This window comes from Dasypus novemcinctus, chromosome 8, assembly GCF_030445035.2.
Source record: "Dasypus novemcinctus isolate mDasNov1 chromosome 8, mDasNov1.1.hap2, whole genome shotgun sequence".
In the NCBI taxonomy this organism is placed as follows: domain Eukaryota; kingdom Metazoa; phylum Chordata; class Mammalia; order Cingulata; family Dasypodidae; genus Dasypus; species Dasypus novemcinctus.
Genome location: NC_080680.1, coordinates 64,835,793 through 64,861,063, shown reverse-complemented (window position 1 = coordinate 64,861,063; position 25,271 = coordinate 64,835,793). Strand labels below are relative to the sequence as shown.

The following is a 25,271-nucleotide window of genomic DNA, read 5'->3' as shown; positions in this document are numbered from 1 at the left end:
ACCACATCTATTCCAATGCCCTCATTACCAGATATATAGTAAAGACCCCTAAAGTAATAGCTCTCCTCTGGCATGGTTGTAAGATATAGACTCACATACCCAACAGCCTCTGAGACTTTTGCACTTACATGTCTCCCATGGACCTTAGGTGGGGCACCTACAAGCTTTTCTCTTTCCCAGCATCACTCATACCTTAAAGCTTCTAGTGTAAGAACATCATTCCTTTCCTTCTCTTTGTGGTGTTTAATACCATTGAAATTAAGTAAATGTCAGTACTGTCTTCAGGTTTCTTTCACTGCTAAGATAGAACGTTCCAACAATGCAGGAACTGTGTATCCTTTATTCACCTTTATTTCCTGATGACATACACAATCTGCTGCCTAGGTACTCAATTTTCATATATAATGTGAAAGGAATGAATGAATAAATGGATTTTACTATCCATTCATGAAGGTAATTTACCACACCAGGGTTTGAATTTTGTCTGTAGAATGAACAAATAGAAGAAATTAAAAATAACTATTGAATAAATAAAATGAACATGATTTTAATAAAATAAAAATGTGAACATGTTTTGCAAGATTTAATACAATATAAAAGTGAACGTGAAAAATGCAAATATTACAAGTGAACTAAGCCAGAATGAATCAATAAACATAAATAAATAATAAATAAATAATCAAACAATAAACTGACATCACACAATAATCATTTAGGGGCTGCTGCCACTCATACTGAAGATTTTTAACACACACTTGCTACATAATACTGAAAAATTGTTTGCTGCATGTAGTTCAACAAATTTTGTGACAAACAGAAATGAGACTTTTTGAAAAATGAATGCAAGTGTGAAATGGCATATGGTCAACTAGAATCATTTCAGGATGAGCCCACACCTGCATCCTCATTTCATAATCTTTCTTTCAAGTTGGGTGATGAAGAGAAGGCATCTCCTGAGTTCCATTCTGACAACCTCCCAGGCACAGTCACTGTGTTTCTTCTCTTGCAGATAGAGACGGATTCCCTGGAAGTATCTCCTCATGGCCAACACTGGGCCCTCGATTCCCAGGAGAGTTTCTTCCTCTCCCATCTCCTGCAGCAAACAGGCCTCCAGGTCCTCCAGCTGTTCATGAAGAGTGGAGAGAAGTTGGTCGAGGAGGGTCATGTTCCAAGCAGCAGAGGATCCCTCTGTGTGGTAGAGGTTGAAGATCTGCTGGAACATCTCGTGGAGGACAAACTTGGCCTGGCTCTTCTGGACTTGGCTACCGTCCACCATCTCCTGGGGAAATCTGAAATCAGCTCTGTCCTTCAGGCAGGAGAAAGGGGAGATTCTCCCCATTTGTCCCAGAAGCACGAAGGTCTTTCTGTCAACCAGGACTTGGCTCTGAGGCAGGTCACAGCTGAGAGATGGAACAGGGCCACAGCTGAACACCACCAGGGCCATCAGCAGAGAGAGCTGGAGGGCCATTGTGGAACTGAGGATGCTGCTGGCCTTGCTGAGCTGGAAGTCTGTATAAGACTTAGACCCTAGGATCTCTGAAGCTGTTCTGCCTAGGCATGGCTTTTAAAGAGGGAACTCAAAGGTTTTCATTTTCTCAACGTTTCTCTATACTTTTACTTCCATTTTTTATTTTCATTTACATATTCTCCATATCTCCTGAGAAAATGTCATCAATCTATACATTTTCCAAAGGAGGGTGAACTTTTTCAATAACTTCAAATGCTCCAATTACAATGGATGCTTTTTGACAAATGGAAAACATTATCCTAAAGTCAAAAGTATATGTATGCATGTATATATGTAAATATACACATGCATTTTTGTATATAAATATTGCTCTTCACTGTGTAAGAAACAAATTTTTATTTTGCCTCCTGAGCTCCTTTTCAGCCTCCTTTACATAGGAAGACAGGCTCCCTGGGACCTATGGGTTCTGTACTGGATTAGGGATTCATCAGTCTACCTGTGGCAAAATGAGGCAGATTCAAGGACTGGGTGCTGATCACTATTTTATTCACAACAGAGGCTGATGGCGATTGGTCAATTAGTTTCTCTGACATTTTCCTTCCTTCTAGAATACATCTATGTAGAGCCATGTGATTATGCATCACTGGACCACGAGTAAGGATTATAATATTAGTAGACAGTGCCCTTTCTTTCCATCATTTTCTTACTGGATGTCCAGAGTGCCCCTCATGCTGTGCCAATCCCTAGCAGAAATCCTTGTTCTTTTCAAGTGCATAAGGGTGTGAAGATGCTACTTCCAAGGCAATTTTATCTGCAGCCTTTCCCAGTGCCCCCTCACTCACCAGGCAGTTTTTATCACGTCTAGCAGCACCCTCTCCTCTATATGGCAGTATCCTCACCTCGAATTCTCCTGGACTCTCTCAGAGGGCCAGCTCAACGCATCCAGATGACAGCAGAACTCCTTTACTGGGGAGAGACTAACTTTTGTTGCCAAAATAATCAATCCTCCAGGATCCTTTCCTTGCTCCTACACCTACAGTGTTTGGGGAAGGAGCCTGATTTTCAGTGCTGGCTCCTCTCTGACCCACGTCTTTCCATCAAACATGTCACCTGCTTTCAGATACTGACAGCAAAAGGTTTTCTTGTCTATGTAGGTGCAGGAGTTATCCAATTGCAATAATTTTACCTTTAGCATCCAAATACTTTTTATTTTTCCAAACACTTTTAGTATTCAGCACTTTATTTGAACTAGTGCATACTTTTTATGCTCAAGGTGTCCTCGGTTGGCAAAGGAGAGTGACGAGTTTCTTCCCAGTTAAAGGTCATGGTCCAGAAGCTGAAGATAGTTGCTCATCTGGCCAGAGTGACACTGCTGGGCCTCTTTGTTCCTCCCTCCCTATTGACTCTGCGAAAGCAGGGCCATAGGACCCAGGCCATTACGTAAAACATAAATATCCTTTCTTTGCTCATTTGTGATCTTTCATTTGAAATTTTTAACTTCCTTTTCATGTTATGCTTTACTGGGCTTAGATTGTTTTGCCTTCCCGCATTACTTTCCATCATCCTGAGGTTAATGCAAACAATGGGAAGTAAAAGAAAGGCAAAGGGGCATAACATTTTTCCCTACAATGTTCAAGACATCAAATTTTTTGCTTCTCATTTCACCTTTACTAGAAAGCAAAACTTGACAGATGTTGGTGGGAAAAAAGAAAATAAATTAAGTCTGAATGTCATAAAAGTGAAAGAAAGAAAGTGACTCTTCTGCCGGCAAAATGGCAAAGGATAAGTTAGCAAAATTCAAAGCAACAAAATTGGAAACTAGCAGCTATTGCAGAGGGAATGAATGAATTCCAATATTGAAGTAAATAAGGACAGAAAATGGCTCCATCTGACCGAGTGTTAAAAAAGAACAACCGCTGGTGCAATGGACAGCCTTCAGCTTTGCAAGAGCAGCCACTGATTTTTCTGTCACTTAATACAAAGGGGCTCTGTTCTGGGGAGAGAAAGAAGGTGTCACACCAACAACTCTCCAGAGACTATATTATGACCCAGAAGTCCCGTTGCTGGAACACTAATCCCCTCTGGTGGGATAATGGATTTTAGTCCTTGCCTGAGTTGTCTTCCTTGTTAATATACCCACTCAGGCAATGAAAAGATTGTTTTGAGAAACCTCGAATAAAAAGAAAGGGAATTGGATGATCCCCAAAGAGTCTGCTCTTTATGTACATAATACAAATGATACTGATTTTTTAAACGATAACACTGAATTTTATTGCATGCTACCTATGCATTTTAGATCTTTAAAAATATTAATTCAACCCTTTCAACAACCCCATTGTGTTACACTCATTTATAAAACTGTTTGGAGAGAAAAATAAACGGAGAGATGAACTATGCCAAATGTATGCTTGGACCAAGGTCACACTTAGGAAGAGTTGAGACAATGGCTTGTCTAGAAAGGCCCATTAAGGAAAGTAAAGAGTAGAAATGGACATGGGATTTTGGAACAAAGCATTTAATCAGCCGAGCAGATAGATGACAAAGGATTCTGAGCACCACCCAAATGCCAAAGGGCTGCTGTCCACAGTTTTGTAGGCAAATGGGGTGTGGTATGAGTGAATTTAACTGACTAACTTTAAGTACTAAAGAGTAGTAGACAAAATACCTTTGAACAGTTATAGGGGAATAGATTTTTGTGCCATTTGAAAAGTCTAGAATTAATAATTTTTTCAGTGAAATATATTAAAATAACTTTATTACCCTACCAACTTCATATTTCTGGAATCCTATTAATTTTTCACACTTCAGTTTTCTTATGAGTTTAAGAATAAACAATTTCCACTCTAATCAATTGCCACTCAAATGATAGCCCAGGCACATGAGCTCTGACTGTTTCCTTCAGGTCTCATTCACTCCATTCCTATATTGGTTCATACAGCATTACAAATCTGTCTTTTTCACTATTTTGCTCTTTCACCTCTAAATTTCTAGATGTCTTGACCAAAGAACAGGAAGATTATCAGTTGGCAATTATTCTTTTAATTATCCAAGATAACTAATTAATCAAGAGAGTTAGTCATTATAACAATTGTAAAAATATCTATGTCTAATATGATCCTGATGTTATGTGTCTATTGTTCAGGTAATTCTCACTACAACTTTAGGAGGTAGAAGACTGGTGGAATGCAAAGAGTGACTTGAGACCCCTGCCCTGGAGTGTCAATTAATCAAAAACATTTAAATACTCCTCTTACAAAGCACAGAGCTGCTTTCTGTCAGGGTGTAGAAGGAAAGGGCAAATCCTTAGGCTACCATCTCACATGAACATGAAAAATCATTGGAATAGTATAGAATGACATATATTAATTTGTGAAATGTGATAGACCCAAACAAAGGAACTTGGATTTGAGCTGGGCCCAAGTGATGCGCAGTACTTGGACAGGAACTAAAGGGCACAGTGTGATGGTGAATTTCAGGAGTCAACTTGGCTACATTGGCCTAGTAGTTATTATGAGGGTAATTCACAGACAGTTTTAAATCACTAGTCACTTGGTTGCATCTATGGTTGTTTATATGTACAACCAATGAAGGAGTCTGCCTTTAGCAATGAGAGGAACCTCCTGTTCCAACCAGTTGGAGACCTTAAATGGAGAATTGAGCACTTCAGCAGTCAGAAAGAAACATTTCTATCTCTCCTTCAGAGAACCAGCTTCTCCTGGGGAATTCATCATCACCTTCATGGAGTTTCCAATTTGTGACCTGCCCTACTGAATTCTGGCTTGATAATCCTCAAGGTCATGTGAGCCAATTCCTTAAACCCAAATAGAACCTTGGTTGAAAGCTATGTTTCAATATCTGTACATCAGCTACAGCAAACATAATATGAACATGTAAAAAGATCATTGCTGGGGAAGGGACAAAGTGTTTGATGTTGGATATGTGGGAGTACCCTATATTGTATATGTGAATTACTATGATCTAAAATTTTTGTGAAGACAAACTTGATAATTTGAAAGAAAAAAAAAAGAAAGTATGTAGACACTGAGGAAGAAATGAAAGGAATTGCCTTGCCACTGTACATACAGGGCAACACCTATTGCAGTGATGAAAGGCAAAATGTCAAAAACAAAGCTGTTCATTTTTTCATTTTTTGACACCCCAATTTATTTTTGCTTTATTTAATTTTTCTAAATTAGTGTGTATTCTATATCTAACCTTTAAACCCATCACTATGTTCATTTTACTATTAATGGAACTTGGCAATATATTAGGCTTCATTTTTTAAGAAGTTTTGGATCACAGAGAGGTTCAACTATGTCAGGGGAGGAACACTGGTGTGGGGTGTTATTGATGGGGGGCATTGGTTGGGAGTGAGTTCTCCAGGGCATGTATACAGGGGACTTTAAAATGTTTGGATATTTTCATAGTAGTTACAGTTAAAAATGACAACTGAGGGGGTGCTGAGTTCCTAGCCACGGGAGCTCTATCACATTCCCTGATGGAACAGCAACAATTCCTCAAGTGCAATGGCAAAGAACAATAAAGAACGATGGTCCAACAATGAGCCCTTGATATTGGTGACTACACTTATGAGCCTGTGCACCTGAAATATGAACTAGGCCTAGAGCTGCAGGGTGCCTAAGAGTTACCTCCTGAGAGCCTCCATGTTGCTCAAATGTGGCCACTCTCTAAGCCAAACTCAGCATATAACTGCATTACCTTCCCCCCAGCATGGGACATGATTCCCCGGGATGAGCCCCCCTGGCACTGAGGGATTACTACCAAACACCAGCTGATGATGTAATTAGAAAACAACCTTGAATAAAAGGTTCAGCTCAGGCCAGCAGAATATCTCAGCCTACCTGTAATATAAGGTGTTAGAAACTGCTTTTTTGACCTTGAATAAAAGGGGGAGATGGAAAGGACAAATGAGCTTATATGGCTATGAGTCTCCAAAAAAGATTCAGGAGGTCATCAGAGGGGTTGCACTTATGCATGCCTCAGCTGGGTCCCAGAGACAGCCAAAGTAGATACAACCCCAGGTACTGATTCTCCTGAGGGCTACAGAGACCCACAGTTTCTATCGTCATAGCAAATGGCTCTGTAAGTTCAGTGCCATGTAAGTTGGCCCTACTTTGGAGTTTGTGTTCCTGAGTGTGATAGAGTTGGACTCAGATATGACTTTTCTACACATTCCTCTTCTGTCACTTTTACTGGACCTGTGGTTGGTGCTGGGGCTGGTATATGTTCAGGAGACATGAATCTCTGGACTGTCCATGTGACAGCCAGGCCCTGAGCCTCAGCAGACTTGCAACTCCTACCCACTGGTATATTGGACTTACCCCAGCCAGCTAACGGGGAGGTGAAGAAGGTCAACCACCACACCAGGGAGCCAAGAGTGCCTACAACTGCAAGCAGGAGAATTACATCCATCATCCATGTGAAATCTAAGCCCCCTCTCAGTATAGAGGTGGAGTGGACATAACCATCCCAGGGTCCACAGGATAGAGGAATAGAGTATGGACTAGAGTGGAATTATTGATATTCTACTATGGAACTATTGTGATTAGTAATGGAAGAAATTGCAGCATTGATGTGGAGAAGTGCCACGGTAGCTGCTGAGGGTAGGGAGAGGGAAGAAGCGATGTGATGTGGGGGCATTTTCAGGACTTTGAGTTGTCCTGGGCGGTACTGCAGCGACAGATGCTGGACATTGTACCTCCTGCCATGGCCCACTGGGTGGACTGAGGGAGAGTGTAAACTACAATGTAAACCATTATCCATATGGGGCAGCAGTGCTCAAAAATGTATTCATCAAATGCAATGAATGTCCAATGATGATGAAAGAGGTTGTTGATGTGGGAGGAGTGGGATGAGGGGGGTGGGGGTTATATGAGGACCGCTTATATTTTTTAATGTAACATTTTTTAAAAATAGAAAAAAAAATTATTACAAACATAAATCCTGTTCGTTCAGTTGCTCTGGAAAACCCCAACTCATAAAGTGGAAATGGGGGGGCGGGGATATATTTGTAAAGGAGGAAAGTAATATAGCAAATTATTTTTAACCTTCCATTACTTAGGTGGATCTTGACCAAGCACTGAGGAGACAATTATCTACCTTTAACCTGTGATTCTTTGGGGCCCTTCCCAATTGACTAATGACACATTGTTTCCTGTTATCTCCATTCCTTTCCATGGGATATTGAGTTTGCTGTCTGTTTGATAATCCAAAAGTTGGTGTTTAATAAGTATAGCCAAACTTGGGGTTGAAAATCAAGAGGCTGGATTCTGAGTCTTTAGCCAATGTTTTTGCATGTCAATGTGCTCACTTTTCTTTAGGTGGTAAACCTGACTATATTCTCTCTTCTAGCTAGCAAGGATATAGCCTTTGATGATTTTCTCTTTAAAATATTTCCCCAGGACTCTGTAAGTTTACTGTGAGCAGAGAAATTGCTTAATCTATACTTGACTTTAGGCATTTTGTCTAATCCCTACAATTTCAGGGCTCAATAAATATTCATAAGAAAATAATCATGATAATATAAAATAATACCAATTTTTTATTAAGTAGATGAAAACTAAGAAGACAATCAATCTAAAAATACTTTGTTGGGAAGCGGATTTGGCTCAAATGATAGAGTATCTGTCTACCATATGGGAGATCCAGGGTTCAACCCCAAGGCCTCCTGACCCATGTAGTGAGCTGGTCCACGTGCAGTGCTGATTCGTTTAAGGAGTGCCATGCCACACAGGGGTGTCCCCCACGTAGGGGAGCCCCAAACACAAGGAATGTGCCCTGCAAGGAGAGCTGCCCCACATGTAAAAAGTGCAGCCTGCCCAGGAGTAGTTCCACACACCACTGACACAACAAGATGACGCAACAGAAAGAGACACAGATTCCTGGTATGACTAACAAGAATGCAAGCAGACACAGAAGAACACTCAGCAAATGGACACAGAGAGCAGACAACATGGGGAAGGGGGGAAATAAAAAATAAATCTTTTAAAAATAAATAAATAAAATAAAGACACTTTGAATTGTTCATGACACTATAGGGGAAGTTACAATTGAAAATTTGTGGAGTATCAAAAAGAAGAAGCAGTAACAATTTGATCACAGGAATGTTTTCTTTAAAGTTGTATTTGCAATACATGGTTATGTATGGAAGACTCATTCTCTGCATTTATTTCTGTCTTCTCAGTGATGATAAAGTGGATCTACCTAATTATATTTCTCCTTGTCTCCCTCAAGTAATAAGGAAATAACTTGAACTTTACAATGTGTTTCAAGTCCTTGTCCTCATTTTCCAACCTGGCCTATGTCACTGGGAATCAATATGAATGCCTGTTTTGAAAGGTCGATGATGCTCTGAAACCTAACGAATGGTGTCTATGGCATCTTCCCTGGTTTAAATTATAGAATCAGACTTTGAGTCACATTTTTTTTGCATGTAAATTATGTGCAAGCGAGAATTTTGGTTGTTTTTATCCCCAGTAAACAAGATTAGTTCAGATAGTATAAACATGAACAGTGAGTGGTCTTATTCACTGTTCTTGTCTCCTCTTCCCACTAGTCACCTAAATAGACTCCCTTTCCCATCTTCTTTGCACTTAGATGTCTGACAAGAATAAAGCCATGTCAGTTAAATGAGTGTAGAGTTGATGTTCACCGTACAGGCCTGGCAACTGAACTTACCTCCATGTGATCCACCACACTTGTAGCCCTTTTCAGCTGATTAAAGGAGAACCAAGCAACACAGGTGCATTTGGAGCCACTGGTTGAAGATAGGTAGAAGACCCCAAAAATAGAAGGCACCTGGATCCCTGAATCAGTGTTAGTAGAAGAGCCAACCAGAAGAGCCGTCTGATCAAGACTTCGCACATGGTGAAAAAAAGGCAATTTTTATTATAATCAAAATACTGATAGTTTTCTGTTTACTTTACAATAGCTAGCATTAACTTAACTGGCAAATGTCTCTAACATAATATTATCCTGAAGAGTTTTTTGATGAAAAAAAATTAAATATCGAGCTGGGGAATAGAAAGTACTCCCCAAGAATTTAATCAGATAAATAAAAACTGTAAATTAAAAAAAAAAAATTGTTTAGGAAAAATAGATCATGATCTCTCTACACACTGTTTTTGTAAATTCATGATTACATATATTTTTAGAATAGTCCCATGATTTTTGATATCAGATATATCTCAGCTGGTGCATAAATATGAGTCAATACTGCTTCTTTGGGCTAGCAAAGGATAATAGAATAGACTAGAGAGTCACAAATATAAGTTTCTTCGTTCTTTGTGGATTCTTCTTTGAGGATTGTTAAATGAGAGGAAAGCACATTTCAGGTTCCCCTCTGACAACCTCCCAGGCACAGCTGCTGTATTTCTTTTCATTCAGATAGCCATCAGTTCCTTGTAAGTAATCGCGGACAAGAGTTCCCAAATCGGCACAAGGCAGATTTTCTACTTTCATCTGCTCCACTTGTTCCAGATTGTGATCTAGTCTAGAGAGTAATTCATCCAGGAGGCTATTATCCCAAGCAGCACGGGAGTTCTCTTTTTGGAAGAGGTTGAAGATCTGTTGGAACATTTCATAGCTGAAACAAGTGGCTTGTGTCTTTGGGATTTGGGTGACAGTCTCTGCTTTCCAAGGATATTTGAAGTCGACTCTGTCATTCAGACAAGAATGAGAGGGGATCCTATTCATCTGTCTCAACAGCGTAAATATTTCCTTGCTTTCTAGGCCTTGGCTCCGAGGCAAAGGGCAACCAAGAGAGCAGTCAAGGCTGGAGCAGAGCATCAGCCCTGCCAGTAGCAAATACATGTGGTCCATCGAGGATTGCAGTGCTTACCAGACGACCGGAAGGGGGCGCGCGGCCCCCTCCAAACAGTGAGCTCTAAGCTTCCTTTACTGTGACTACTGTGACTATGGCAGAGGTACCCAAGTCGCCTTTTTCGACCCGTTTTACAGAAACGCAGGCTTTGGCTTAGCCGTCCTGGTTTCCGTTTATCTGCAGGTCCCACCCGCTGACAGAGGCACCGCGGTGCTTCTCGTAGCAATTTGGTGCTGCTTAAAGAGTGCCCAGTGCTGGGCGATCTTTTCCGCAGCCTTGATTGCAGGAGTGAGCTTTGCCGCGGCTTGGCCTGAGACATTTTTCCTTGCCAGCGAGCACAGAACCTTTCATTTACTGAACTTTCCCCATGTTCTTGTGCTTTACTTCTTCGTATGGTACTTTACCAAGAGTTAGTTGAACAAAAGTACCCAATTTGACAGCTGAAAAAAATTTATTTTTCAGATTCAGAATTGTCTCTAGGGAGAATACCCAACACGAATGTAGAGAAAGGGGAAATTAGGATGCCGGAAAGCGACGTATTGGAACTTCGAGCTGAAGTGCGCAGGTAAGACTTCAGAGCAGCCGAGGCAAACGGGACAATGTCCGCCCTGAGCTCGTATTTTATTATATTTTAGTGGATAATTTTTCCTACAAGAGTAATGGAAAAAACTGAAAAGGTGGGGTATTAAAAGCCACAGCCTTATTTTAAATTTAAATATTTTATTTACACCTAAAAGCAGAATTTTGATGTACATTTACTTATCTGGCATTAATAAAAACAAACTCATCAATACTATTTTTTAAGTATTAAACTAGTTCTTTTGCTTTCTTGTTTTCCATTGAGAGAATTGCCAAATTTCCAGGTATGAGTAGCAATCTTAAAATGTTTTTATTATGTTTCTGGCTTCTGAAACTCCTATCCCAGGACCCCCACCTTGACTAGTAATTTTTTTTTTTAAATAAGCAGGTTTGTGTGCAAGGAGTGCAGGGCGTTTTGCAAGTCAGATCTTTTCATTTTCTTTGGTAAGAATTTTACAGAGAGTTCCAAATTTGCCAAACTTTAATTGGCATGGTGTCAAAGCACTTCCACCCAACCCCCCTTGTAAAACTGTCAGTGACTTGGAAGTCAAGGTCAGAACCGGCCCTTACTAAAATTCTGATTTTGTGGCCTTTTGATTCTTTAATGTTAAATTATGCTACATATTTGATTACTTAGACTTGGTACTTCCTTAAATTTTGTGCTTGAGAGTACTGACTCACCTCACCCAAATTCCAGGCTTGGGTTGGTTTTTGAATAATGGCATTGTGATTGATTGGTGGAAATCTGGGCTAGAAACCAGGGAACATCTTAATTTCCTATCAGTTCCTACCTCATACCCCAAACTCTTGGTTTTGGTTTTGGGGTAGAATGTGAGTGTGTGTGTGTGTGTGTGTGTGTGTGTGTGTGTGTGCGCGCGCGCGCGCGCGTGCACGCATATATTTTCCATTTCATTGTTTTGTACTCTTTTTTTTTTTAACAACTTCTGAAAAAAACTATCACTGAAGGTGAAGATGAGAGAAGGGATTATTTACCCCATTTATTTAGACTATTCACAGAACAGCCATTTTGTGTCAGACAACAGTGGTGATTCCCCAGAAAGGGCCTCAAGTGTGCTCTGAGATTGCTCTTTTCTATGCCAGCGCTGCTTTAACAATGTAAACCTGGGCTCCTGCAGACAATCCCTTTCCTAGAGTTCCCATTTAGGGAGTACCAGTGTGCCAGACCCTGAAAATTGTGGTCAGGGGAGCTACAACCAAAGCTTCTTTTGGCTTGTGTTGGTTGAACATAGCCTATACAGACTATTACTAATGTTATCATAATAATAAAGGCAGCCAGTAACTTGCAAACTTTATTTTATTTAATACTTACAATTTTCTATTTAAAGTTGTCCCAACTTTTGAGAAGAGGAAGTGAAAATTCTGATCTCACTGAACTTCACAGGAGCCACTTGTGTCAGAAGTGGAGCTTTCCAAAGGCTCCAGTCCCCTCTTCATTAGCACCAAGGGCTTCCTTTCAGCTGCACTGGACATGCTAGATTTACACAATCCTTTGTTTGTGTCTGTCTTGCTGCTGCCTGGATGGTAGTCACCATTCCTGTCTCATCCATCCCTGAATCCACATTGCCAAGCACAGTGACTCTAGCAGGCAGGCCATGCCATTTTGGGTGACAGGATGAAGAGACCTGTTTGCATTAACCCTTGCTGTTCCAGGTTTATGCCACTATTACTTGTAGACTATGTCAGAAAAAGTGAGCTGTGACTCCTGTAAAGAAATTTGGAAGAAATCAAACCTGGTGTGTAGCAATCCTGCAAGGGAAATGCAGGGAGTGAGGCAAGTTGTATTCCAGTACAATTTCAGAAGTATAAAAGTGCAGTACAGAATCCAAACTTTTAAAATGATTTGTAGAATTATAAGAGAGAGAGATTGATACTCAGGTTTTTTTTTTTTTGAACATTAGATCTCGTTTACATGACTGCATCCTCTTGATTATGACTTCTATCATTTTCTTGCTGTTTAATTTCAATTGTAGTTGCAAAAGAAGTGTTGAAAGTCACCATGTTTCTGATGGGCTTGTTTATATAGAGAAAGCACTTTTGATTTTCACTTCTTAATTTCTAGACTGGCAAAGTTCCAGGCCAGCAGCTGCATTCTTCCTTTCTAAATAGTCTGCTTCCTTGAAAACACCTCTTCACATCCAGTTTGGAGTTAAAGCTCAGAGAGTCTTTTTCACACTGATCTCCAACTGCAGATCAAATCCAACAAGGAATTTCAGCCCTTCGTGCTGAAGACGTTGAAGATCTGCTGGGTCATTTCATAGAAAACAGGTAGCTTACCCGACATTGTATGTCCTCCCATGGCCCACTGGGTGGAATGTGGGAGAGTGTGGCTATGATGTGGACCACTGACCATGAGGTGCAGTGGTGCTCAGAGATGTATTCACCAAGTGCAATGAATGTCTCATGATGATGGAGGAGATTGTTGTTATGGGGGGAGGAGTGGGGTGATGGTGGTGGGGGGTATATGGGGACCTCATATTTTTTGAATGTAATATTAAAAAAATAAAGACAAAAAATTAAAAAAACAAAACAGGTAGCCTTAGCCTTTAGGAACTGGCTGCCATCCAGCTGCTCCTGGGGGAATATGAAACATTCCTGTCCTCCAGACATGAAAGAAAGGAGAGCTTCCCCATCTGGCCCAGGAGAGCAAAGGGCTGCTTTTGAAGGCCCCAGCTCCAAGTCAAGTCACAGCCAAAGGAGTAGACTGAGCTGGAGAACATCATCATCAGTGTCCTCAGTGAGAAGGTTGGCAGGGCCACTGGTCAGCTTGGTGATGATGCAGGCTGTCTGGCTATGAAACTCTTTAACCAGGTTCTTTGAGAACCTTGCATGTGAGATTCTTAAATAGTGAGGCCAGGATTTCATTTCCTGTATTTATTCCAATTCTCCTTCCACTTTCTTTTGCTGCTCCTGCCCCAGTAAGAACTGAAAGGAACCACTGTAGAATGTTATTTCTTTGCCAGAAAACTGGCCTTGTGCCCATAAGAGATCAGCACCTAAGCCAGCAAACTTGGAACCCACCCCTCCATAGCGCCCCTACCCGCAAAGCTTCTTATTGTCATTGCTCACTTTAGGATCAAAGTTGCACAGAGCTGCTTCACATTGGCAGTCTTGTTCAAGTGCCTGTGTCCTATCTGAATTTGTTGATTGTGAGCATAATCAGTCATAGATGCTGTAGCAATTTGATATGGTTATGAATTCCAAAAATAAATATTTGGTTATGTTTGTAATCTGATCTGTACCTGGGCGTGATTAAGTTATGACTAGGGCTTTGATTGGGCCACGTCATTACGGCTTTTAAGTCCCCACCCTTTGGTGGATGGGGACTTACAGATAAAAGGCATGGCAAAGGACAGAGTTGAGGGATTTTGACATTGGAGTTTTGATATTGGAGTTTGATGCTGAAGCCTTAAGCTGGAGCCCTGGGAAGTAGGCTCACAGAGGAAACAGAAGCAATCCCCAGGAAGACAGGAACCCTGAGCCCAGGAAGATGCAAGCCCTAGGAAGAGAAGAACCCTGAACCCAGAGAGAAGCAAGACCCTGGAAGAGAGGAACCCAGGAAACTTAAATCCTCACAGACGTCGGCAGCCATTTTGCTCCAACATGTGAAAATAGACTTTGGTGAGGGACGTAAGTTATGCTTTATGGCCTGGTACCTATAAGCTCCTACCCCAAATAAATACCCTTTATAAAAACCAACCAATTTCTGGTATTTTGCATCAGCACCCCTTTGGCTGACTAATACAGATGCAATCAACTAATGACTGAAATCCAGGAAATACCCTCACAGTAACAATCAGGCCAGTGCTTGCTTGACAAAACAAATGTTCACCATAACATGGCCAAGTTGACACATGAATGTAACCGTCACATTTACTATTGTATTTTTTCTGCTCCTTGTGTTAGTTGACTCTGAGCATGGGGTATGTTAGAGTAAATAATCCAGTTTTACAAATGATCCCAAAATTGCATAGCTTAAAACAAACTTCTTTATTCTCATAGATTCCGTGGGTTAAACATGTGAACAGAGCCGTGTGGGCATGGCTTGTCTCTTCCACGGTGTTTGAGATTTCATCTGGGAAGACTGAATGGCTTGGGGTAATTTGGTATTTGGGGGCTGGAATAATCTGGATTTTCTTCCCTCAGATGTGCTGTGGCTGTAGCTGTCTGTCGGCTGGGACCTTACCTGGTGCTATGGGCTGGGGAACGTCCCCAAGGCCTCTTCGTGGGGTGCAGGAGTCTTCACAGCATGACAGCCCCATGGCGATTGCACTTCTCATTTCAGGGTTCAGCAAGCAAGGTGGAAGCTGCTCACCTTTTATGACCTAACCTCAGAGGTCACAGTGTGTTTTCTGCACTTCTGTTTGTTACAAGCAAGTCACTAGCAAGGAGAGAGTAACTAAATGATATTTCTTGATGGAGCACTGTCTTGGTAGGAAATACTGTTGCTGACATCTTTGGAAAATACTGCCTGCTACAACCCACTGTGTTCACAAAAGCATCATGTCCCTTTGACATGGAAAATACACTCACCACCCCCCAGACCTCCCAATGTGACACCTCCTTATGGCATTTAGCAAAGATCTAAATCCAGGGTTTTGCCATCTAAATCCAATCAAGGTGTGATTTGGGCTTCTCAGATGGAGGTCCTCTGGCTCTGTCACTGAGTACTGTTCTTCTCAGTGTGAACACCTGTAATCAATACCGACCAGTTATTTGTTCCTTTACTCCCAGTATACAATTCTAGAGACAGGCATTAAAAAAACAATAAACAGTATCCATCAACATGGGAGAACGCAGGAGACAGACACACAGTAAACACTGTTCCATTGCAATTATATTAATTTCAGCAGGTATTGTTCGTTTTCTGTCAACGATGGCTCATGAAGAAATGAAAAAATCAAATTCCGAGAGATCACCTTTGTACCAATCTCGGTTTCTTTGAGCCCCACGCTGGGCACCACTTGTTGCGACTCACGCAGCTGAACTGGTTCCTGAGGTGGGAGGAGTGTGAGGCTGAGAAATGAAAGATGCATAGAGACAAAGACAAGATTAGAGGGGGCCAGCTGGGCCAGGGCTCACTGATGGCAAAGCCAAGGCCCCGAGCCGGCACCACAAGCTTTATTTAAAGTGGTTAACTAGGTCATTGTTCTCAGAGCAGGGGCTATCATGCATGAAGTTCTCTGAGGAGGGTTTGCTTAGAATTTCTTCATATCAGGTCAGCTCCTTTCTGCTTACTAGCAGGTACAGACATGTTTGACCACACCCTAACCACTCTGCACACATTGATCCTCCCTAGCAACGTGGCTTGAGCCTAGCACATTACTTCGGGGACCCCTTCATTTTCAATTACTGCTCAGACCTGCTTTCTGTGAGTTATTTTCCTTGGTTGACTTTTCTGCTCTCTGTCCTCTTGGTTCTGTCTTCTGAGTCATCCTTCCTTGTCCACAAGAAGTGATCCATATTTTTAACTATATACATTTCTTAGCTTAATTCCTTTCTGAAAATATTTGTGGCTTCAAAGAGCTCTTTATTTTGTATGCTATCTGTTACTTCCAGTCTAAACTGATTCTATTACTTTAAACACTTTGTGGGTTTCCTGCATATCAGCTTCTAGGGAATGCCATTAGACAGTAGACATACCTACAAAACTCTTCAACTAAGCGCTTTTTTGAGCCCTGTTGTTCAATGGAGGTGTCTGAGAGGTACTCCCTTGGATCGTTGGAAGTCCTTTTTGTATTTTAAATCGTCTATGAGGCACCAAGTTAAATCTTTCTGAAGTCTTAACAAAGGATATTTATAGTCCCACACTCAGTTTTGTTTTTTGGGGGGTTTATTATTTTTCATAGCACCTGCCTCCCAATACCAGATTTCTGTCCCCACTACTATAGCTGTGAAACAAATTACTCCAAAGTTTATCACTCTAAATAAAAGTTTCCTTCTTCCTTCTTGAGTTAGGGCACAGCAGGCATGGTTTGTCTCTGCTTCACAGTCTCTAGGGTCTTAGCTGGGAATTCACCCCATTGGACAGCTGAAGGTGGCTTGACAACTGTAGGCAAATTCTCTTAGATGATTGATGCTGTCTGTCAGCTGAGTCTCACCTCCCTATGACCTGTCCTGTGGCCCAGTTTTTCTGACAGCTTGGTGGATTCAGGGTAGTTGCACCTTTTACATGGTGACCCAGGGCTCAGAATTGAGTGGCCCAGTGAGTGACCTGTATTATTAAAAAAAAATAAACTTGAGATATATATTCAAAGGGAAAAAACAGGAAATTGCTAGCTGAAAATAGAGTAGAATAAGGATTAATAATATAAAAGGAAATTTTATAAATTTTAATCAGAAAAAAAAAACCTATTTGAACAGAAGACAAACAGGTGAATGCCATCTTAGCATGTCAAGAATTAGCAGTGACAAAGTAATAGAACCAGGGATACAGAATACACCAGTATTTTGTGAAAAAACTAAAAAAAAAAGTAAACAACTCAAATGCCAAAATGTAAAAACGATGGACATATTTGCATTAAACTTAATTGTCCCCATAAAAATGCAATGAAAAAAACTTTTTGCAGCACCTAGGTTAAAGCAAAGAAAGAAGTATGAGTCATATGAAAAATACAGATGCTCAATAAACAAAATTTCAGTGTTACCATTAAAGAAATGTAAATCCAAACAGTAAGAAAACATTAATAGAACTGCATTCATTTCCTCTGAATTAGTCACTGACAACAGGTCTGCTGGAAATGCATACTAACATTCCTGAAAATATTTTTTCAAAAGCCTAAAACTCACATTTTTGACTCAGATTTTCTTTTTAGAATTTAGCACAGGGTAATAGACATGGACAAAATTATATATAAGCACATTAAATCTTGCTTTATTTAGAAGTGAAAATTTAGCAACATTTTAAATATCTACCCATGGGGAAGTAAAAAAAAAATGGCACATTCACAAAATTAAGTATTGTAGACACTCAAAAATTAAGATACAATACCATGCCAATTTTATTAGTAAAAACTATCATTTACTGAAAGCAGCTCTGTGCGTGTCTGACGCTAATCAGTTTGTAACATCTCTTTACAACAATTCTGATGTAAAATTAACTACCTCTCTCATTCCCATAGAAAAATTAGGAAACTGAAGCTTTAAGAGGTTCAGTAACTTACCCCAAGGTCTGTCAGCAGTTGAATAATTGGTTGAGCTGCAGACCAGAACTCAGAACAATCTGAATGGGTGATGAAACAATGGTTTTAATTCTCTTTATGTTATTTCTGTATTTTTGAAATGTTCCATAGGAGCATATTTTGTCCTTATAATCAGAACAAAATAATTTTAATTAAGAACCTATAAAAATTTGAACAGGATCAAATGTGTTTGCCTTGCAGGTAAACTACAGAAAAACTACTGTGATTGAGTGGGAAAAAAATTAAGTCTGGGTTTGTCTGGGAAAAAATGGGTGTTTTTCTTAATGCAACTGTATTTATAATTAGGAAAAAACAACAAATATTATTTCCTTATATATGTATTTTTTTAAACTGAAAAAAACACAATGATAGCAGTGTATTTTGAAGTTCAAGTTCTTTCTTTTAATTCAGCATTTTGCTTAGTGTCTTTAGCATATGTGAAAAGCATTTGACAAATATCTGTACATATGTAGGTGCATAATATACCCACTATCAACAGAATTTATTTTTGACATATGGAATCATTGATAATTTAATCTTATTTTGGTTACTTTTATTTTCCCATACTTTCTACAATAGGAAAAAAATTTCCATAATCCAAAAAGCTAACAAATGTTATTATTCACATGCTTTGAAGAAAAACTAAAACAAGAAATAAAATGCTAACAATGTTTTATGTGCTTGCAGTTTTTATCCCCTTATAAATATTTTTCTATATAACCTAAATTTTCTTTAAACAAACTATCAGCTTATGAAAATAAATCTCTTTCCCAAAACCATTTTAAAGCCACAAAATTTCCATATGTAAAAGAATGAATTCCAGACTAAATTAATAGTATTAGCATAGCATCAGCCAGATATTTGTATGATTGTTTAAGAGAGCTGTCAACTGCAGAAGACTGGAAAGTTAAGAGGATGAGAAGGTAGGCGTGTGAGGTTGCAGGGAGGGTATGCAGGTGGAGCTTAGCTGACTAAACAATACTTAATTACAAAGTGACAGTGCCAAATATAATAGAAGGCAAATCAGCTATGGAAAGAGAAAAGCTATTTATACAGAAGAGAAGACAAGCAGGGAAATATTACTTTGGCATGTCAGAAATGAGGAAATAAAAAGTCATTTATCAGTATATAAAACTTAAAGGAACTATGTCATAGAAAATTAATTCTCGAAAGGCCAAAATGCAAAAAGATGGACAAATTTGATCTAAAAATTAACAGCTAATAAAACTGTTAACAGGCTGGAAAAAAAATGCAAACAAATGCCAGTTAAATTATATTTATTATATAAAGAGATCCAATAACTTGTATGAAAAACAAAGCAATTCCAATAAGTAATCACATAGACAAAGGACATGAAGTTGTTCAAAGAGGAAACAACCACACAAGTTAAACAAATGTTCATTAACAGTCAGGGAAACGACTGGGGTGCCATTTCTTGAGCAATTTCTACTTTTTCTATTTTCTAAATGTACTGAAATGTGCTATTTTTAGTCATAAAAAGCTGAGTCATAAAAAAAATCCATAGAGTATGAAAATTTCTGCCAATGCAGAAATAAAAAGCATTAAAATAAATCAAACTTGTATGGGCAGTAAGGGTCAGATTCCTAGAAGCCAATTCCTCTGCCTTGGTTCCTGAGTTTTATTATGGGATGGTCAACAAAAAGAAAGTTGTTCCTGATTTACACTCTGACAATCATCCAGGTAGAGAGATATATCTATACATACATACATTCAATATGCAAATATATGTATGTATGTTATATATTTTTTTCCTTCAGGTAGACAATTATTCCAGGCAAGTACTGCTTCAGAATCACATACTACAGAGGACTCCTATGATTTCAATCTGCTGATACGGTCCCTTAAGATCTCCCCATAGGGTTCCCAAGCAGTAAAGAAGCCCTAAGTATTGAAGAGGCTGAAAATCTGCTCTCATACCACATTCAAGACAGCAGTGTCCTAGGCTTTCTGTAGCTGGCTTCTTAGGAAATCTGAAGTTGGTCCTGCCAGTTAGACACAGCTGAACTTTTTTTTTTTTAAATTGTATGCAGAAGAAAGTGCAGTCTCCTGCTTGCTCATACCATAGCCTTGAAAAAGACCATACAGAGCTCAGGATGCACATGGACTGGAGGAGCACCAGGGCAATCATCCCAAATCACAAAACAGTTATGCTAAACTAGCTAGATTGGGAAGCTGAACTTCAAATTCTATACCTTTGTTCAGCAAACTGCTTTCTTTGCTTTTTACATTTCCTAAGTTTTACTGAACAAAAAGGTGAGGAATAGTGAAGTCTAAATTTACTGAGCAAAAGCAATTCTCTGAAACTTGAACTTTGTTAATTAACTTGTATCAAAGCAACTCTACAGAAAACAATATATACAAGTTACTTCAACAGCAAAGTAGAAAAAGTAATGTTAGTTTCGTCTAAAGTAACAATTTAGTCAAATGACAAATTTGGTTCTCAATTTAATATTTTATAGCCCTTATTTACCTTCTCTCTTTTTAGGGCTATACTGTTTTTTTAGTTTTTTCTTGTTTTGCTTTTTTCAATTTATTGTTTCTCCTGTCTGCCTAAGAAACTTCATAATCTGAATGTGTCCAACAATCTGGTCTATTGACAGGTATGTCAAAAACTTTGAAAAAAGGGAGGTAGCTAATACTTGGCAACCTTTTGTTTATTATATTTGGTTGCAGCAGTCTGTCTCCCTTTGATGTTCTGCAATCAAAGATGAAAACAAAACTTTTAATTTTAATGCATAATGAACATAATTATACACTTACTACAATAACCTCCAATTAGACATACTACACAACTAAAAGGCTCTAAACATTTCCACACATCTCTTTTTCATTTGTTAAAACAGTTCAATGCATTGAATATATTTTTGGAATGCATTTGTTAATAATTTGCTAAACACACTAAGCAAACAAAACAAATAACATCAGTTACCTTTTTATCTAATAACCGTACCGATCACTGTAAGAAGACATCCAAATGAAGGACAAATATGAGATCACCCATGAGGCATCACAAAAGTATTACACCTTAGTCCTAGGAATGATCTGTAGGTGCAGAAAGAGGTGATTCTCTAGAGGGTGACCCAGGATTTTCTTCAGGTGGAAAAACTGTGAGGGTACAAGCTCGAATGCCACCGAGTGACTCTGGAAGGTCAAAAACTTTGTGCCACTCATCTTTTTCAGGGTCATATTTTTGGACAATTTCTACCATACATCGATTATTCCAGGAATATCCACCAACAACATAGATTTTATTTTCAAAGACAGCAACTCCAACATCACTCTGACCTCTCAACATAGCAGCAATTGGTGTCCACTGGTCAAGGGTTGGTGAATAGTATTCACAGCTTAGTACATCATCATAATCACTTGTTCCTCTGAAGTGATTGCCACCAATGACATAGAGCTTGTCTCCAACTGTACACATACAATGCAGACCTCTGACTGTAGTCATTGGAGCCTTCTGTGTCCATTTGTCTGTATCTGGGTCAAAACACATGAGTTCATTCTGGAAAGTATCATGAGTAATTCCTCCTGAAATATACATTAAGCCTCCATACACTGTTCCAGCATGGCCATAGTGAGGTTCACTCATTTTTGCAACATAGCTCCACTCATTCATTCTTGGGTTATAACATTCTACTGTAGCCAGTTCACCAGCTGCACTGCGCCCACCAACTGCATACAAATGTCCTTTGAGGGCACTCAAGTGGAAGAATGTGCGCTTTTCATTTAACGATGCAACTTGCATCCATTTATTATACCGAGGATCAAATCTGAAAACTGTATCAACAGCAGTTTTTCCTTTCGTATCATAATTGCTTTGACCACCGACTACATAAAGAAAGTTTCCAATGACAGCAATGCCATGCTGGTAACGAGGAGCATCCATGGGAGCTAAAGATCTCCACTCTTGTGCCCTTTCATCATACATTCGTAATTCTTTACTGACAACCAGCTGCTGCCTCAAAACTCCTCCTAATGTTACCAAGTGAGTCGAATCGGATCGAATGGCAGTTCTGTCTGACTGCATCACTGGCTGCATATATGGCATCATTTGGTAATTGCTGGCTTCCAAAAGCAAATTCACACAGGTATTGTCTGTCCTCATGAAATCTACTGTCTGCACGTAATTGATGAGGTCCTGTGGTGTCATCAGTGGAAATCGGATGTTCTTCATTAATTTTGCAGCATAATCCATCCGAGGGTCTTCCAACCTTAGCCAGCGGCAAGCTGCCTTGAAGAGTTCAAGTTCAGTACAGTGCTTAAGACTATTACTGGAAAGCACAAAGGAAAGTCGTTCGAATGGAAGTTTTAGGAACTCTCCAGTACTCAATAATGCTGGAAAATTCTTAAGGATAAAGTTATTAACATATTTATCGACTTCTATAAGATTGTAGGTGTTAGCAATTCGTCCAACCTCAACACAGTTATCTAAAGAGACCCCTGATATAAGAAATACTTTGCAGAAGTCCAAAACAGGTAAAATTTGTAAAAAGCTGGCAGCTTCAAGTGTGTCCTGAAGATTGTCCATATTAAGAGAAAGTTTTGCAGTATAAATAAAATCGATGATTTTCTTCAGGCCAACCTTGTTCACCCCATGAAGCTTAATGCACATTAAATCTTGTTCTTTCATTCCACCTGTGAACATAGCCTTGAAATAATCACTGGCAGACGCCATCATAGCTCTGTGAACAGGAAAGATTTCGTCTCCATCACCTGGTATCAGGGTCACATCACAAAGCAATCCTTCTATTCTAAGTTGATCAAAACCTTGCAGTACCACCGAACTGTGGGTATTGCTGGTAAAGAAACGAGTGGTTCCTGCCTTGCAAGGCTGCAAATGGGCAGAGACGCCCATTTCGCCGTTACCAAGAGACACTTTCATGTGAAAACCGCCTTCTGGCACAAAGAACTGTGTGCCGGAAAGAGGCTGAAACCTCAACGTTTTAAAGGAAACGAGAATATCCAAAAAGCAAGCGCGCTTCCTTTCCTAGTCAAGGGAAAGCAGTCACTGGCGCCCCTCAGGACACTCCCGTCAGTCAACCACCGAAAACTGTTCCGCAGCTCGACCACAAAGGGCTGTGGACCTCAAATCCGATTATTATGCTGATGATTCATCACCTGAGGGAAGTTAAATGACCCGGTTCACCTCGTCCGGCCTTCGCAGCCGCTCCTTTCGCAGTTCCGATCCGGGCCCGGGGGGAGGCGCCGCCACGTCCCGAGGCTCCGCGGCAGGCTCCGCGGCGCGGCTGGGCACTTCGGCGGGCTGCGCCCTCGGCCGTCACCGGAGCGTCGTCGCGCCCACGGGGCTGTCTCCGAGCCAGGGCCTGGAACACCCGCCTGGGCCTGGGCTTGGAATACGGGCCTAGCCCGGCACACAGAGCCAGTCCTTCCGTAAAATCCAGATCCCAGGATCCCCCGGGCTAGGAGCGGCCGCGGCAGCCACTGCGGCTGCGCTGTCGTCTGAGCTCATCGAGGGGCGGGCGTGGGGCGCAGCGCAGGGGAAGTGCGTGGGCCCGCGGCCGTGCGGGGGGCGTGGGCAGGCCTCCTGCGGTCACAATTCCCTCCTTTTGTGGGACTAATAGATTAGGCTGCATTCGGTAGACATTATTCCCCGGGATCCAAGGTGTCGTCCCAAGTTCATGCCTTCTCTTTAGGTTTACACTTCCTGGCTTTTGCCGTTTTAATTACAATGAAGCATCGCTGTCCTGTAAACTGAAAGAAAACCTGGCCGAGGAGGGGATGAGGAAGCTTAAAATGTTTTCTCTGTAAAATACTTTGTAATTCTTATCCCAAAAATTTAAGAGCCACTTTAATTATGATTTTAGTTCATGTTTTCTGTTTTACATCATTTAAAACACAGGTAATTTGTCTCTCTGATTACTAAGTTATCATGATACTATATAAATACTATATCCTGAATTTTTCACTCACAATTCCATCATAAAAAATTTTTCATGTTTTTGTTTTCCATTCTCAGCTTCTTTAATGGCTACACAATTTTCCAACAGTTATATATGCTGTAGTTTCCTTTGCCCATTATTTTATTTCTAAAAATATACATTCTTGTTCATTGTGTAGAGTCTGTGATAAATTTACAGAATCTGGGTTCAAAAGTTTCCCCTAGTTTTGGATAAATCCTAAGAGTAGAATATTGATTGAAAGCAAAATGAATATTTCTTTCCAAATTATTGCCACCAGCATTGTTTACGTGTGGATTTCTCCCTACTGATTTTTCCCTTTATGGTATTTTATTAATTTGCATTTCATTATGTACCTGTAGGTTTTAAATTTTAGCATGCAACTAACTGTAAGCTTTGATCCAGTTCTTCCAACATTTTGTACACTTTGAAGTTACTCACTGGATGTCAGTAAACAAGTGGCTAATAAATGTATTTTGAAAAATCAATTTAATTAGCAACTAAAGATAAAATATTTTGAAGAGATTTTCAGTTATAAAACATTCAAAGAGAAACATTCAGAGCTTATTAACTCCAGGCACTTTAGGTGTTTTACATATTCTCACAATCAACTTTACAGCGTAGATAGAATTATTATTTCCATTTTACAAATGAGAAAATTGAGGAACAAAGAAAATGAATTTCCCGAAGATCATACAACTATGAAAGGTAAAACTGGGATCCAAACTCAGATAGTCTGACTCTAGAACCTCTGCTCTTTACCATTATGCTACAGTGCTTTCATGGATTAAAACAATGCTCATTATTGAAGAGCCTGAAACTGATGTTGGGTTTATAAATCAACATTATGTATAGATGAACTGTTTATTCCTCAAGGTACAGTAATTCTAACTTTTTGTTAAAAACCACTGTCTTTTTTTTTTTTTCTCCTCCCCGCCCCCGGTTGTCTGTTCTCTGTGTCCATTTGCTGCGTGTTCTTTGTCTGCTTCTGTTGGTGTCAGCAGCACAGGAATCTGTGTTTCTTTTTGTTGTGTCATCTTGCTGCGTCAGCTCTCCGTATGTGTGGCACCATTCCTGGGCAGGCTGCACTTTCTTTCGCGCTGGGCGGCTCTCCTTATGAGGCGCACTCCTTGCGCATGGGGCTCCCCTACACGGGGGACACCCCTGTGTGGCTTGGCACTCCTTGCGCGCATCAGCACCGCGCATGGGCCAGCTCCACACGGGTCAAGGAGGCCCGGGGT

At 40.1% G+C, this 25,271-nt stretch overlaps 2 protein-coding genes across 2 annotated transcripts; both read right to left on the bottom strand.

Moving 5' to 3' along the window:
- Positions 1 to 9,772: 9,772 nt before the first annotated feature.
- Positions 9,773 to 10,309, bottom strand: LOC101431357 (interferon alpha-2). Its single transcript, XM_004456081.2, has one exon. It carries the CDS (start codon positions 10,307 to 10,309, stop codon positions 9,797 to 9,799), a length of 513 nt encoding a protein of 170 aa, XP_004456138.1. The 3' UTR covers positions 9,773 to 9,796.
- An 8,158-nt stretch (positions 10,310 to 18,467) lies between these two features.
- Positions 18,468 to 23,595, bottom strand: KLHL9 (kelch like family member 9). Its single transcript, XM_004456070.4, has one exon. It carries the CDS (start codon positions 22,992 to 22,994, stop codon positions 21,141 to 21,143), a length of 1,854 nt encoding a protein of 617 aa, XP_004456127.1. The 5' UTR covers positions 22,995 to 23,595; the 3' UTR covers positions 18,468 to 21,140.
- Between the last annotated feature and the right edge of the window lie 1,676 nt (positions 23,596 to 25,271).

What these genes read in the sequence shown, in the direction of transcription:
- KLHL9 (XM_004456070.4), bottom strand. Translation starts at nt 22,994, where the DNA reads ATGAAAGTGTCTCTTGGTAACGGCGAAATGGGCGTCTCTGCCCATTTG.
- LOC101431357 (XM_004456081.2), bottom strand. Translation starts at nt 10,309, where the DNA reads ATGGACCACATGTATTTGCTACTGGCAGGGCTGATGCTCTGCTCCAGC.